Source organism: Coptis chinensis, chromosome 7 (assembly GCF_015680905.1).
Source record: "Coptis chinensis isolate HL-2020 chromosome 7, ASM1568090v1, whole genome shotgun sequence".
Taxonomy (NCBI): domain Eukaryota; kingdom Viridiplantae; phylum Streptophyta; class Magnoliopsida; order Ranunculales; family Ranunculaceae; genus Coptis; species Coptis chinensis.
Window position 1 is genome coordinate 862,189 of NC_141462.1, and position 14,976 is coordinate 877,164.

General features: G+C 35.8%; 2 protein-coding genes and 2 long non-coding RNA genes across 5 annotated transcripts; 2 read left to right on the top strand and 2 right to left on the bottom strand.

Moving 5' to 3' along the window:
* Positions 1–2,568: 2,568 nt before the first annotated feature.
* On the bottom strand, positions 2,569–2,964 carry LOC147484991 (uncharacterized). Its single transcript, XR_015202025.1, has 2 exons — positions 2,920–2,964; positions 2,569–2,838 (listed from the first exon to the last, which is right to left on the bottom strand). It is a non-coding gene; the product is annotated as an uncharacterized LOC147484991 (long non-coding RNA).
* A 2,447-nt stretch (positions 2,965–5,411) lies between these two features.
* On the bottom strand, positions 5,412–7,832 carry LOC147484992 (uncharacterized). 2 transcript variants are annotated; one of them, XR_015202164.1, is made up of 5 exons: positions 7,216–7,832; positions 7,025–7,104; positions 6,800–6,880; positions 6,024–6,153; positions 5,412–5,761 (listed from the first exon to the last, which is right to left on the bottom strand). It is a non-coding gene; the product is annotated as an uncharacterized LOC147484992 (long non-coding RNA). The 2 variants fall into 2 exon arrangements; XR_015202163.1 differs by having other exon boundaries at positions 6,773–6,880.
* A 109-nt stretch (positions 7,833–7,941) lies between these two features.
* LOC147484993 (chaperone protein dnaJ 15-like) lies at positions 7,942–9,116 on the top strand. Its single transcript, XM_086573375.1, has 3 exons — positions 7,942–8,694; positions 8,797–8,908; positions 8,973–9,116. The coding sequence occupies exons 1-3, from the start codon at positions 8,636–8,638 to the stop codon at positions 9,081–9,083; spliced, it is 282 nt and encodes a 93-aa protein (XP_086429501.1). The 5' UTR covers positions 7,942–8,635; the 3' UTR covers positions 9,084–9,116.
* A 1,689-nt stretch (positions 9,117–10,805) lies between these two features.
* Positions 10,806–14,112, top strand: SPC98 (spindle pole body component 98). The gene is given in 4 exon segments (XM_086573481.1): positions 10,806–11,379; positions 11,381–13,168; positions 13,299–13,756; positions 13,875–14,112. Coding segments are annotated over 3 exon segments (2,268 nt in total). The 5' UTR covers positions 10,806–10,948; the 3' UTR covers positions 13,348–13,756; positions 13,875–14,112.
* The last annotated feature ends 864 nt before the right edge of the window (positions 14,113–14,976 follow it).

The window sequence follows — 14,976 nt, forward strand, 5'->3', positions numbered from 1 at the left end:
TTATTTTGCTTAGGGCCCCAAGATGTCTTGAACTGCACCTTCATGCCCCCAACTATATATAGGTTGGATTAAGTGAAGTATCTTGCACTGACCAAAACACCCTATAAAATTTATTTGAGATGCTCCTTAGTAATTGAAAAAGTACCGCACTCACCACTTTGTTTATATTCGTCATGGTGAAGTGGACGACTAAGAAGAGATACAAATCATCTGGGTATATTTGTTTATTTTTGTTTTATTATTATTTATTTAGTAATGATTGTGTTAAAACCATAATAAAATAACCATGAAATTTTGAAGCCAGTATACTCGCATTTATCAATGTTTTATTTATTATGTTGCAAAATTTTGGAGTTGTATAAACAATACGGGTAAGGGAAAACTAACCTTATTGATCCATTTTTTATGTTTGAAAATCCTCAAGACCTTGGTTTTGACGTAGGCTATGAACAGGATCATCTGGATACTAATCTTACTACCATCTTTTGGGTATGAGGAATTTTTTAAAGATAAATGTTTGAAGTGTAACTCAAATGACTTTCAATAATCAACTCCGCATCCAATTGTGATGCTAATCATCCATGATACCGATTTAGATTATTTGGAATAGCTTATAGAGAGTAGTAGTATTTTGTTTTAAAAAAACATTCAGATTGTTTAGAAGTGTTTGTAAATATCTCAACACTAATTGGAGCTTGACTTGTATCACAATAATATGGATTGAATTACGAACGAAATAAAACTATATATATATTATTTTAAACATAACATAATAATATATTATGAATGGGATAAAATTATTGAATTTAACAAAATACAACATGCTTACATTAATACAACAATATTAACATTTTGTTTTTTAAACAAATAAAAATAACAAACTATGGATTGACACAATACATAACATAATTATATTAGGAATAACACCATTGTAGTTCAAGTTACAACAATGATTAAATAGCTAACTTCACTACAACAAAGAAAAAAATAATTAACAATACTATGATTCAAATTACAACAACGAAATAAACCTATTAGATTACAATAGTGGAAGAGAAAAAGAATCCTTAGATGTTACGGTTTAGATTTAGATTGAAAATTTAAAATAATATATATACAAAAAGTCGGTGTGGAATTAGAAATCTATTGAATTTAGAAGACATTAGAGAGATAAATTGTTTTATGGAATTAGAAGAAACTAGTGTGTTTTTCTAATTTGATTTTATTGATTTCGTGAAGAAACCTAGTAGGTTTTTATTTATTATTATTGTTATATATATATTTTTTTTTTGTGTAAGGATAGATATTTATTTATTCCCCTTATAACTAAATAGGTTTGGTGTTTGTTAATCCAAAGTTGTTTATGGGAGGGAAGTAGTTCCAAGTAGGGAAAAGAGTCGGGCCGGGCTAGCCCGCCCCTCAAACTATAAAAGTCTCATGACTGAGAGCCGGGTCAGCCCGTCACTATTTTATATTGAGGGCCAAGTTGAATAGGTTAAAGCATGAAAACTTAAGCCTTTAACCCACCCCTCAACCCTCATTTTTTAGGGCCAAATAAGGCCCGGGTCTAATTATATTTTACTAGTTTCGTTTTTTTTTTTTGTGATTTTTTATTTATTTTTATCATGTTTTGATTATGAATACCAATTTTTGTGCTTTGATTTATTTTTATCATACTTTGATTATGAATATCAATTTTAACTAAGTATACAAAACTAATTCTTATGTCTTTAGAAAAAATATAGATAGAGGTAGTGGAAGAGATGATATTCTCAAAACATATACATTTTTCATATTTAACTATGTTGTTGGGTTAGATTTACTTTTATGTATGATTTATATACATATCATTAAATTAATTACAAAAACACATATGTTATATTATGTTACTAGATATAACCCGTGCCGTACGGCACGGTTTGAATTTAAGTGATTTTACATAAGTGAAGCTATTAAGTGAAGCTCCAAGACTACTAAGTGAAGCTCGCTAAACATTGATTTTAATGGTATCTTGATCGGGCAAGTCCCATTTGCAGTCATTCTCTATTGGTGACCTTCTGAGCCTATTTGATGGGATGATGGTCTCCACTACATTATTTCCACTTCAGTGGTTGTGGTGTACATAGCTGCTTTCAGAGAGCCAGTGTGCTGAATTTGCATGATCACTTCCCTCTTCTAGTTTTCCAAGTTATTACTATCCTCTTTTTGCAACACTTTGTGTTCTTTCATATAGTTACGATTCCAGACACCATTGAGTGTTCCATAGGTGTTTAATCGATGCAATTGTTCGATTTCAAATATTTATAGTGTCTTTTAAATTGTGAAAGACGGAGTTGACCTTAAACTTTTTAGAAATCCATGCCCATGTTCCTTTGTAGTGTCACATTCTCAGAACAAATGATCAAGAGATTCTTCTTTCTGCCATCCCAATCCAAGTAGGTAGTAATTACTTTAAATGTGAATTCCATAAAAGCTTGCTCTAGCAGACCTTTGGCCTAGTATATCATTTCCCATTACGTCTGGAACTCATTATAAATTGTCCCTTCAGATATCGGAGTGCAAACTCTGTAATCCTTTACACCTTGATTGCATTTACGTAGGTTGTTAATGTTCATGGCATCACCTTGTAGTAAGTGAAATATTTCTACTGGAAGGCTCCATTCTAAACTAAATAAAATCTAACTCAATTTTGATTTTGATTTGCATGCATCCTTTTGTGAAGAGACTCGAACTCCCCTATAATCCCTCCAAAGGTCTATATGAGAACCATCCGCAATTATCCATTGAAAGCTAATGACGCACTTTGCCAAATGGAGGACTTCTTGTTCCAAAACTTACCTGGGTAACAAATTAAACCATGTCAGATATTGCAGAGGAACAAACTTCAACAACAAACTAAACCAAAATCAGATAACATACCAATTGGAATCGCAACACAAAGTGTTTGTGCATGTCTGTGTCACTTTCGATTCGATCCTTATTGAGTTGTTGTACCGTGGGCCAAAGCAACCTTAAAATTTGACAAAAGGGGTACCTTAACAGTTGGTTTTTGTTTGTGTGAACACATTCGATGATAATATTAAAGAAGTAATAGGAATTGAAATAGATTGAATCAGAAAAACTAAAATAGAATGAAAATATGGGAGGAAGTATACAAACGAATTGGGAAAAAAAAAAGTAAATTAGGGAGCCCAAAGTGCACCCGGCTATCCGTCTGTCTCGGTTATGGAGGTTAATAGGTTATCTGAGGGAACTCTAATTTTAAGTTAAGGAATCGAGTTGAACAGAAAATTATATATAATAGAGTTCATACCGCCCAAATTAAAATCCCCTCATATTGGAATTGAGAAAGCAAGGAGGTCTTTCTCTCAAAGCCAGAAGCTCATCTCAAACGAAAGCGATAGGGAAGATCAGGGATAGTGATCGTAAGTGATCATGTTTTGCAACCATTGAAAGGATAATCGCGTTTGGTACAATATTACAACATAGATGAAACAGTGGAGGGAATCCCTATGCATTCGGGGGCATCAAACTGTTCCGACTTCTAATTTCTAATTTCGAAACTATGTATGTATGCGCCAACAGCCGCACACTTCAAAGATTGGAAAATAAAGAAAGAGAATGAAATAGCTTAGATGGAGTTGTTTGGCTAATAAATTTAGTCATTTACGGATTTCAATGAGACATACCTAATCGACAAAATTACATTTGCACTCAACCCTCGATTCAGCAAATTTAAAATTGTTCACGTTAACCATTTTCTATGGAGCTGAATTTTGAAAAATCAGATCAGAACCTAATGAAGGCGAACAGTTGCAAGCATTTTTAGCAAGCTGTATGAGGTCCATGATTGCCAACCACCCAATGGATGCAATACAAAGATTAATAAAAATTGTCGTCAAGAATGTTCCAATTCCCAACTGTTCAATCTACACAGTACATACAATTTGCAGGTTGGCCGCATACAAATTCTATAGCAAAGGAAAATATATATAGTAGCAGTCTAACACCTAAGTTAAGTACCATATGTTTTCACAAAAAACAAAGAATAAAAAGGCAATAACTGAAATGACTCCATTAACGGATTTGAGTCGTTTACTCTCCTTCTAATATTTCTATCACAAAGTAACCAAAAATGGGTAGTCAAGATTCAAGAGTATATATGTGTGACACATTAATCCATTTTTGGTATTCAAAATGATATAGTCAGGGTATATCAAAAGGAAAGGAAAAAAGAGGACACACATCTAAGAAGGTTGGAGTGATAATTGCTCACCTTAATTCTTAGACGTTGGAAGAATAGTTTTTGAGATTAATTGAAGCCTCGAGAATAATGTTGAAAGCCTCCAATTCAAACAAATTACATGGTAGAAAAAGACAATCTCTGAAAAATCAATGCTAACTTGACAAAAACCAAGACTTAATCTCTATCAATATAGAAATTGAGTGTTACTAAAAATAGAGAAAATAAGATAGCAGAAGAACAAAGTCACACTAAAGATATCATATGAAAAACCAAAAAGTACAGTGAAATAGAGAGAGAGAGAGTACCTGAGTGCAATGTATTCATTGATAGTATGTAGCTTCCTTGAAATCTCTGTCCACATTTCAACCAAGATTAGTAATCAAATTTCTAAACACTGAATTTTGGTCTATAAAGAAACAACCAAATGCCTGGGGAGAAATGAGTCACAACTGAACTGAGGGAAAAAGTGAGATGATTAAAATTTAGGAGGAAAAAAAACATATAGGAAGAACTGAGAGACAGATAAAGAAATCAAAGCAAAAAGGGAACTATGCATACTCTTGAAAATCCGAAACAGTTTTTCGACTATTTAGTAATGCCCATAGTTGAAGCCCATCTCGTTAGGCTTTCTTTTGGAAACTCCTTAATTACCATACTTAATTTTCTTCATTGTAAAACTGAAACCCCAGACTCCCACTTTAAAAGTTCTTAGGAAACGTATATCACTATATCAGGAATAAATTAGATTATAAACCGCAAGCCATCTACGCCCAAAGCCCTCTTTCTTTTCACTTTCCTTGAACTGTTGATACACTATTACACCCTAATAACTAATTTTAAATAAGAACATGGAAGTGCGCAATTATACTCACCATGTACCACAATTTAGGGGAAAAGAAAGAATTATTGACACCAAGTGGATAATAATGATGATTGTTTTATTTCATATCGAAGTCAAAAGTGTGAAAATAAAAGTAAATATGTATAAGAATGAAACAAAACATTGTAGGGCTAGACACGTGAGCAATATGTTGGAGGAAGTAAAATGAGTAAATTTGAGTGATTAGCAACTTATGGTATATTCTTAGTACCCTAATTGAAATCAAAAAGCGTCGTTGAAGAATACATACCGGGAGAAGATGGAGTTCTCCCAATTGGAATTCTTTGTCTGAGCATTACTGGCGAATGAACAACTGTGTTGGGAATGTTTAGGAGCGAGGAAACAGTACCAGTAATAGCATTCATGCGAAAATAATAGATAAACTTATCTGTACTGCTATATTGTGCCTCGTTCTTTAAGAATGTTATTGGACCTTGATCAAGCTTCTAGAAGAGACATAATTATGTACGCAAAACTTAAAAGAATGAATAAAAGCAACTATATCAAGAAGAGTTGAATTTACCAGAGGAACACTCGCATCAATGATATACCTTTCGATGCTCCAGAATGAAGCCGACAATGCATAAGTTGGGGAAAATTTACATTGAAGGAGTGGGCTGAGTCCCAAAGAGTTGCTGAGAGCATTGAGATCATCAAGGCTGAAAGTCAGAAATTGGCAGATATATAGATCCTGTTAATATTTTAATAAAGATTTGGGACTAATTTTCAACACGATATCTGGCATAACTGTAGGTCATAACTGAAAGCGGCTGATTATATGTCAATATAAACCTTCCAGGCGGTCAATTAACCATAAAAAGCAAGTAGCATAAATGCCTTTGGACCAATATAAGGGAAAAAGGAAAAAAAATAGCACCAAGGGGTTTGAGATTTTACATGATGTCCGCAGCTAGAAGCCATATCCTTTGTGCTTGTAAGGAAAAGGGGGCATACCGGTGGACATCCATAAGAAAGATTCACGAGACCTTAATAACTTTTTCCAAGATTTGATTGCTCCTGGTTCCCCCTAATTGATTTATCAATAGGGCAAAATAGCCCATTAGTTCTTCCTAGCTTACTGTAAAAAATGCTTTGATTTTTATAAATAAAACGTACACAAGAATAACAAAAGGCTAAATAAAAGACCTACATTGTTTTTTCTTAAGACTTAATCATTGAAAAGTCCCATAATGATAGCTAAGAAGTAGGCTGTAGGCTCTTATATATATATATATAAAATAGTTTGGGGCACAAAGTTTGGGAAAATATGTTGCATCTAAAATGTATCAAACGAAATTAATAAGTTAACCTACAATGACAGGTCCTTAAATCACTGTAGAAGTTAGAAGAGATAAGATGGCAACATGAAAGTTGGACCTTGTTATCGAATGTTGAATTTTCAGGTGGAGATGTCCCTCTAGAGGTTGCTTGGGATTATATGGTGGCACACTATGCTGGAAACTGCTGGACCAGGACGGTTTATTTGTGCTAAATGAAGCAGCATTGTAAAGGGGTGGTGAAAGAGGCACCCTTTCTACTAATTTCCCATTCCTAGAACTGCTTTAAAAAATGCCTCTAGAGTAAGTGCATCGTTGTTATGTTTATGTGGAATATGCTTAAAAAAATCAGACGGTTAAATGAAAAACCTTTAAAGGAAAGGCGTCTCTTGTTACCCCAATATATTAAAGTTCAATGTTGCTTTATACTATGCCGGAAATTCCATCAAAGCTGCAAGAGCAAACTCCGTGGCTTATCTGTATAAAGGCATATTCTTTGACATAATTTCGGTAAAAATCACAAACTGAAAGAGAGAAATATAAGGTTGTGATCATAAAATATGTGACGTGCAGTACAATCAAACAGAGTAAGGGGTGTGATTATCGCTCGCTATCAATTACCTTGAAATTATGAAAAGCTCGAGGAGGAATATTGTCGTTAAATGCCTTCATTATATCCCAAGGTCCATCCCCAACTCCCACTAAAATAATCGACAATGAGTATTCATTTGAAAAAAAGAAGCATCAAGGACATGATTTTGCCAAAAATTAATCAAAGTAATAATAATAACCAAGAGAAACCATAAATGTACCTTGCTTTTACAATTGCTCCAACAGTTTTGTGATACGTGTTGCTTAGCCCAAATTTGAGGAGACGAAAACGGAGATAATGACTATGATTATTCCTTTGGGTTTGGTTGTATTCCCTTAGCCTTAATAGACTGAATAGTGTTGTTGTACATCATCTCCATTGCTCTTTTGTTGCGAGTCTAAGATTGCATGAACATATCCACTCTCTGGTATCCGTTCTGGCCACATTGGTACCACAACATAGACAGTAAACCTTTCTCCAGTTTTATTTCTTCCCCATTTTTTGAGCTTTAAAACTGAGATGTGAGCCAAGGCTTAATCTGTCTACAAAATAACAGCCGAATACACCCTAATTTGGCCGTGAGTGGGTGAGAAGTAGTCCTTGCACACCAACAGCAAACATTCTGCCAGCATAATGATTTGATCTCAACAATGTTGTATTTGGATTAGCCTATTGTCTATGGAGTGTCGAAATACTTAAAAAGATTTCTAGCTACTGTGGAGTGACTCGTGAATTCGATCAAGCTATTGCTGCTTGAAAGCTTGAAAACAGTCAAAGTGTTTTTAGAATCAGAGAGTCCAAAATATAATTTCAAAGATAACAGAGTGAAAGAAGGTAAGGAGGTGTATGCGGCGTCAAAATATGGCTGAAGAAGTCCGGCAATCTGACGTCGTAAGGGTGGGAGGTTCAGAGGTGTTTAGGTCGCTGAGAAAGGAGATGATCAAAGTTGAAGATGATGATTTACCTCTTCAACATAAGATCAAAACAAATTGGCAATGAGTGGAGCAGCCCAAGAACTTGTTTACTACTATGCAAGGCTTTAAATGTCCCATGTGAGACTATACTAACATTTCAACAGGCTTCCTCACATCTGGCGTGGCTTGGAGTAAACGGGCCCTTAAGGCTAAATACTAAAATAGCTGTTCTAATACCGTCTAAAATTTTGGAGCATCCAATTCAAAGCCAATTGGCAATGAGTGGAGCAGTCCCAAGAGCTTATATACTACTATGCAAGGCTTAGTGTGTCCTGCATGAAACTGTACTAAAAATCTCAACAGTACCCATGGGACGCCCCTACAATTCCTCTTATAGCGCTTCACACACTTTCAATTTTAACTGTTGTTACTTGGTCCTCCACTCCTCCCATCTTGGCTTTGTATCCTGAGAATAAGTTTTGTTGAACATCAAGTCCTGCCGTTTTGAATTTATCATATTGAACTTGAACTGTTATATTGTGATGATTTGTTCTTATCTCATATCTCTGTCTATTCTTGTGTTTTGCACGAAGAAGATGATCTGGTAAGAATGATTTTTATTAAACACCCTCTTGATACATATCCTGTTTCTCTGGTTCCAGAAAACTGTTTAAACACTCTTCTAATTGTTTTATAAAAAATCAGGCTCTTGAAAACAACTTGGATATGGAGATTGACTTATCCAACCTTGGAACTGTAAATACGATGTTTGCTGCACTATTCAGGTGATAAATTAGTTCATATTGCGCTTTCCAAGTTTTTTTTTTATTATCTTTTATATAGCTTTTCTGAAGCTCTTATATACATATCCAACATATTATTTATAGCAAGCTCGGTGTTCCAATAAAGACAACAATTTCTGCTAATGTGCTTGAAGATGCGCTTAATGGAACTGTCACCGTTAGACCTCTACCTATTGGGACCTCAGTTAGTGGAAAGGTGCTCTATTTAAAATTTCTACCATGCTTTAAGTGTAGTTCTTACTCCTATTTCTGATCCACAGGTAGAAAAGCAGTGTGCGCACTTTTTTGGTGTCACAATCCTTGAGGAGCAAGCTGAGGCAGGGATTGTAGTTAGAGTTACTTCGCCTGCTCAAAGCAAATTTAAGGTGTGATTAGCAACATTCGGGTCTGATGTGTACCGTATAATATTGTGTCCAATCTCGAATCCCAAATACCCAAGATTGGGAAATATATTAATAGATGTGACACTAAGATTGTTTGTTAGCAGTTACAAATGGTACTGGTTACCAGGAACGCTTAACATATCTCACAAACACCTTAACCCAAACTAAGCCACGCATAAACGACTAAACTGTCAAAATGTTTTGCAACATATTTAGTTACGTCAATTGGATTTCAGAACATATGGGCAATCAACATAAAATGCCGTAAATGGCACATGCATCATATTCCGCCGCTCTGAGAACGTGAGGCCAATTTCAGTAAAAAAAGATAGCACGCAATAGTAAATTATGTAAGGTTCTGAAATGGAAAACTAATTTAAGGGAAAGCAAATTGAATCATGTAACCTGAAATCGAAAACTAATTGAAGGGAAAGCAAATTGAATCAAGTAAAGAACCTTTGGAATCTGGCAAGAAGAGTTGGTAAGCCGAGGCCGCAAAATCTTGAGCGAGAAACAAACAGAGAACATGAATTGTTAAATGAACAATTAGAAAATCATGTAAAGAAATAGACATCTATTAGTAATAGGAAAGCACCTCTTTGAACAATGGCGAATCTGGAGCGAGAGTTTAGCGAATTGTGAGAGAGCGAGCGAGCCAGGTTTTATACTGAGAGTAGAGGAACTACTTAAGGGGAAAATCATGGCTGTTTTAATAGCAATCAGTATTGGCTGAGAGAAATGAGTCGTTGTGAAATTTACTCCTGCCGTTTCTTTGTTTCTTTGAGAGCTTGAAAGGTGGGAGCGCTAGACTATGCTATTACTGGAAGATGAAGATGGATCGTTCACGCTCTCAATTTAATCTCTGGTGCTAGAGTGTAGTGTGGTTGAAGCCCAAGCCCATACTTATATTTGAGAAATGTATATATTTAATTTAGAATGTATCTATCTGAGAAATAAAACTAATAAATTAGTTGTTAACTTTGTTTTAAATGCAATAAATAGGAAAGAGCCAAATGGGAAAGAAGAGCAATAATTTTTTGTTTTAGTAATTGAAAATTTTGATAATGCATGCATGCATTGAATTTACAACATTTAATTCATTAAATAAATCTTTTTAAATGCCTTTGAGAATTAGAAACGGTTTCAAAACGTTCTAAGTCATATACATGCGTGTCTCTTCTTGATCCCCATGCACATCAAACTCAGATCCCAAGACGATCCCGACCACCCTTTGTCCTGCCATTGTGTTTTATTATAATAGATAATTGATCCCATATTAAAAACTAATTTAATGTTTTTTTTTATACAATCTATACAATTATAGTATAATATATAGATATAATATAAAATAAAAAAAAAAATGGTTTTTTTTAGGGTTTACACAAAATAACCATAGCTCACTTTTCTTTTTATATTTCACCTATTTTACTCAAATTACATAAACTACCGTTATTAAATATCATATGTAGTAAAAATATTTAGTTCAAATAGAAATAATTATGGTACTCTACATATATAATATAAAAAAATAAAATATATCTTATGAGTACTCAGAGCCAAGTGAGCATAAACACTTTTCGAATAAAAAAAATGTTTGTTCTGATAATACAACTCAATAGGACATTATATGGACGGGCCTAATTTGGCACGAAAATAAAAATAGCCCAATGATTCCCCGCTATCAATTCAAATCATTTTCTCAAAAAAAAAAAAAAAAACATAAAGTGTCTGCCGGCGCTCACAAAGATCTGAATCTTTCTCTCTCCTCTGTTTGTTCTCCCACTATAAAACCCCAAATGAATTAACCCAAATCCTTCTAACCAACCAAACACACCCTAATAATTCTTTAAAACATGGAACAACAACAACAAGAAAAATTCCTCGACCTAGTTAAACAACTGGTCCACCGATTACTCCCACCCACAACTCACCGATTCGACTCAGACAATTCTTTAAAATACGCTACGCGTATACTTACCAGTAGAATGAACGCGCCTTCAATCTCAATCGACGAGTCATCACTTGCTGAATCAATTAAAAGGAGTTTAGTAAACCAAGGTAAATCATCAGATGCTTTAACTTTTGCTGATTTATACGTCAAATTTTCATCGAAAAATGGTACTGGTAGTGTTAAGAACAAATGGGGTTTACTTTATATACTTAAAGTTGTTTCCGAAGATCGAAAAAATGAGAAGAAATCTGATTATAGGGTTTCTTCTGGTTTTTTCGCATCGAATGTTAATGGTGGGCTACCTAATGTATATGGCGATTCGAGTAATGGGGGTTTTGTTAGTTTCGAAAGATCCGGAGAATTTTAGGGAAATCGCGTTTAGGGAGTTTGGGGGGTTGTTGAAGGAAGAGAGTGAAGTGAATGAAGGGGTTTTAGTTAGAGATGTTTTATATGCTTGTCAAGGGATTGATGGGAAGTGTGTTAAGTTTGATAAGAGTTTAGATGGGTATGTTGTGTTGGATTCGGTTAAAGTGCCTAGAGCGACTAGGATTATGGTTAGGAAGTTATGTGAGTTGGGTTGGTTGTTTAAGAAAGTGAAAGGGTATGTTTCTGAGAGTATGGATAAGTTTCCAGCAGAGGAAGTTGGGACAGTTGGACAAGCGTTTTGTGCTGCGTTGCAGGATGAACTTTCGGAGTATTATAAGTTGTTGGCGGTACTTGAAGCACAATCGATGAATCCTATTCCGATGGTTTCGGAGGTGGTGAGTTCGGGGAATTATCTTTCGCTGAGGAGGTTGTCGGTTTGGTTTGCTGAACCGACGGTTAAGATGAGATTGATGGCTGTTTTGGTTGACAGTTGTAAGGTTATGAAAGGTGGTGCAATGGCTGGTGCAATTCATCATCATGCTCAGCACGGGGATTCTTTGGTGCAGGAGTTTATGAGGCGGCTGCTTCGCAGAGTCTGCTCTCCACTTTTTGAAATGGTTAGAAGTTGGGTTTTGGAAGGAGAGTTGGATGACATATATGCAGAGTTCTTTGTGTTGGGGCAGCCTGTGAAGGCTGAGTCTCTATGGCGAGACGGCTACAGGCTACACTCTGGGATGCTTCCATCGTTCATCTCACAGTCACTTGCCCAACGGATTCTAAGGACTGGAAAGTCAATCAATTTCCTTCGGGTTTGTTGTGAAGACCAAGGTTGGGCAGATGCTGCAGTGGAAGCAGCAGCTGCTGCTGGGACCACGACTAGGAGGGGAGGGCTTGGCTATGGGGAAACTGATGCCCTTGAAACTCTGGTAATGGAAGCTGCGAAAAGGATAGATAAGCATCTACTGGATGTTATGTACAAGCAGTATAAGTTCAGGGAACATTGTCTCACTATTAAGCGTTATTTGCTCCTTGGTCAAGGTGATTTCGTGCAATATTTAATGGATATTGTAGGACCTGAGCTTTCGGAACCTGCTAACACTCTCAGCTCGTTTAAGCTAGCAGGGTTGCTTGAAAGTGCAGTCCGGTCATCTAATGCTCAATATGACGATCCTAACATGTTGGATAGGCTGAGGGTTAAGATGATGCCGCATGGTACTGGAGACAGGGGTTGGGATGTGTTCTCACTGGAATATGACGCTGGGGTTCCTCTGAATACTGTGTTTACAGAGTCTGTCATGGCACGATATCTTAGAATATTTAATTTTCTTTGGAAGCTCAGACGCGTAGAGCATAATCTTATTGGTGCATGGAAGACAATGAAGCCAAACCGTATCACTTCCCATTTTCTGACAAAGCAGGAAGGTGCAGTAAAGCTGCAATTCATTTCGACCTTGAGGCGTTGCCAAGTTCTATGGGTTGAAATGAACCATTTTGTTTCTAACTTGCAATATTATATCATGTTTGAAGTCTTGGAAGTGTCATGGGCTAATTTTGTGGATGAAATGGAAGCTGCGAAGGATCTGGATGACCTTCTTGCAGCACATGATAAGTACCTCCTTTCTATTGTGGAGAAGTCTCTGCTTGGGGAACGGTCCCATAGTCTTTTTAAGACACTTTTTGTCTTGTTTGACCTTATATTGCAGTTCAGAAGTCATGCAGACAGATTATATGAAGGTATCCATGAGTTGCAGGCAAGGTAATACTCATTCTCTCTTACCACTGACTACATTGTTTACAATATGTTAGTAACTGTCAAAGTTATTAGCGTTGAACACTTATTTTGTATTCTAATCTTGATGGATACACTTTATCATTCTGGTATGCAGAAGAGTTGATTACACCAAGTCCTCCGAGGTAGATCCAAGTCAAAGTTGAAATCAAGTAATGAGTCATCAGAGGCTGGGTCATGGGTTAGTGGGGGCAGGAAGGCTCTGACACAACGTGCTGCAGAGTTTCTTAGAGACATAAGAGAAGATTTGGAGGCAGTTGCAAAAGAGTACTCATCATCACTAGAGGGGTTCATTGCTCAATTGCCTATGCAGCAACATGTTGATTTGAAGTTCCTCTTGTTCCGGCTGGATTTCACTGAATTTTATACCCGTCTTCGTCTTAATAAATAGATTTGTTGGTTTTGGAGTAAGTTCTAAGTGAATGTATCTGCTACGAAAGGTGTGACAGTCAGAACTCACTAACTTGTTGTTTGTCCATCGTGTGCTCCGGCATTAATGATGTGGCTGGCACTGGGAGCAGTTAATTCCGTCTCCATTGCTCGTCTCCATATCTGGTAAGGTTCCAGCTTTTCTCATGCTTGCTCTACTTCTTTTATTTTTCAGTGTATACTAAATGTTTGCTTTCTATCCTTTCTTTCTCTTAAGACTTTTTCATTTTCCCTTCCATTGCAGATGTTTACTCCTTCTCATGGCTTTTGTGGAAACTTTCTTATTCGATTTACAAGGTATTTAGTTTCATTAACTTAGTGTGTTAACAAGTATTAGTGTACACGATTTGTATTTGATTGTTCAAATGATTTGTGGGTGTTTTTTTGCGGCCTCTGCAAGTTTCCTATCCCTAGTTTGTATATCTATACAATTGTTTTCTTTTGAAAATATAAGCATGTATGAGATTATTCTTTTGAGAAAACTAGAAGACTTTTTATCATTGGACATGTGTGATTGAGCTTACTGTGTGCTTCTAACCCAAAACTAGAAGACTTTTAAGAAGTTTGTTTGCTGTATGATATATGATAGGTGCACAGGTGTCTGTGTTAGCACACTGCTAATGTGAAAGCTTTATTTTGAGTACCCGATTCCTCTTATTTATCATTATTTTTGTTTTGATAACAAGATTCCCCTGGTTCATATCCTTTTTTTTTGAAAAGTTGCTGGGATTAGGCAGATCCCCACCTGTATTAATCTCTCAAATAAGTTAATATTACATCCTTAACTGCTATTTGATGTAATGAATTACATAGTGGGGGAATGAAACTAAAATGATCGCCAGGAAAAGAAAGAGAAAGCTTAGCTAGATGATCTGCAGCCGGATTTACTTCCCTGTAGGAATGCTTGAATGAGATTTCAGTGAATCTAAGAATGTGCTTCCTGATGATAGCAACTATATTGAGACAATTCCATGGTGGAGCTTCTTTCTCCTTAATGATTAGCACAGCCCCATAGAATCAGAAGTAACAATGATTCTGTTATAACCTCTTTTGATGCATTTTTCCAAACCTTCTCAATACCTTTTATTTCTCGATATACCTCTGACCTGATGGTGCCTTCTCCTGTGTATGTAAATAGGACATGGCCATGCTCATTTTTGCCAATACCTCCATAACCCTGGTTCATATCCTTATTGTACCATTAAGATGGCTTAAATGGTTTATAACACACGAGTTAGAATACATTGAAAAAGCCTAAAAAAGAAATTGAATTGAAACATCTTATGGAATTAAACAACTTGTTCTTTGCTGACTGAAAGGTTGTTGATTTGGAAATGTTCAACATT

Bases quoted from the DNA above. Each gene is read 5' to 3' on its own strand.
- LOC147484993 (XM_086573375.1), top strand. From the start codon at position 8,636: ATGGAGATTGACTTATCCAACCTTGGAACTGTAAATACGATGTTTGCT. The intron at 8,695-8,796 runs GTGATAAATTAG...TATTATTTATAG, and splicing joins ATGTTTGCTGCACTATTCAG to CAAGCTCGGTGTTCCAATAA. The intron at 8,909-8,972 runs GTGCTCTATTTA...TCTGATCCACAG, and splicing joins GGACCTCAGTTAGTGGAAAG to GTAGAAAAGCAGTGTGCGCA.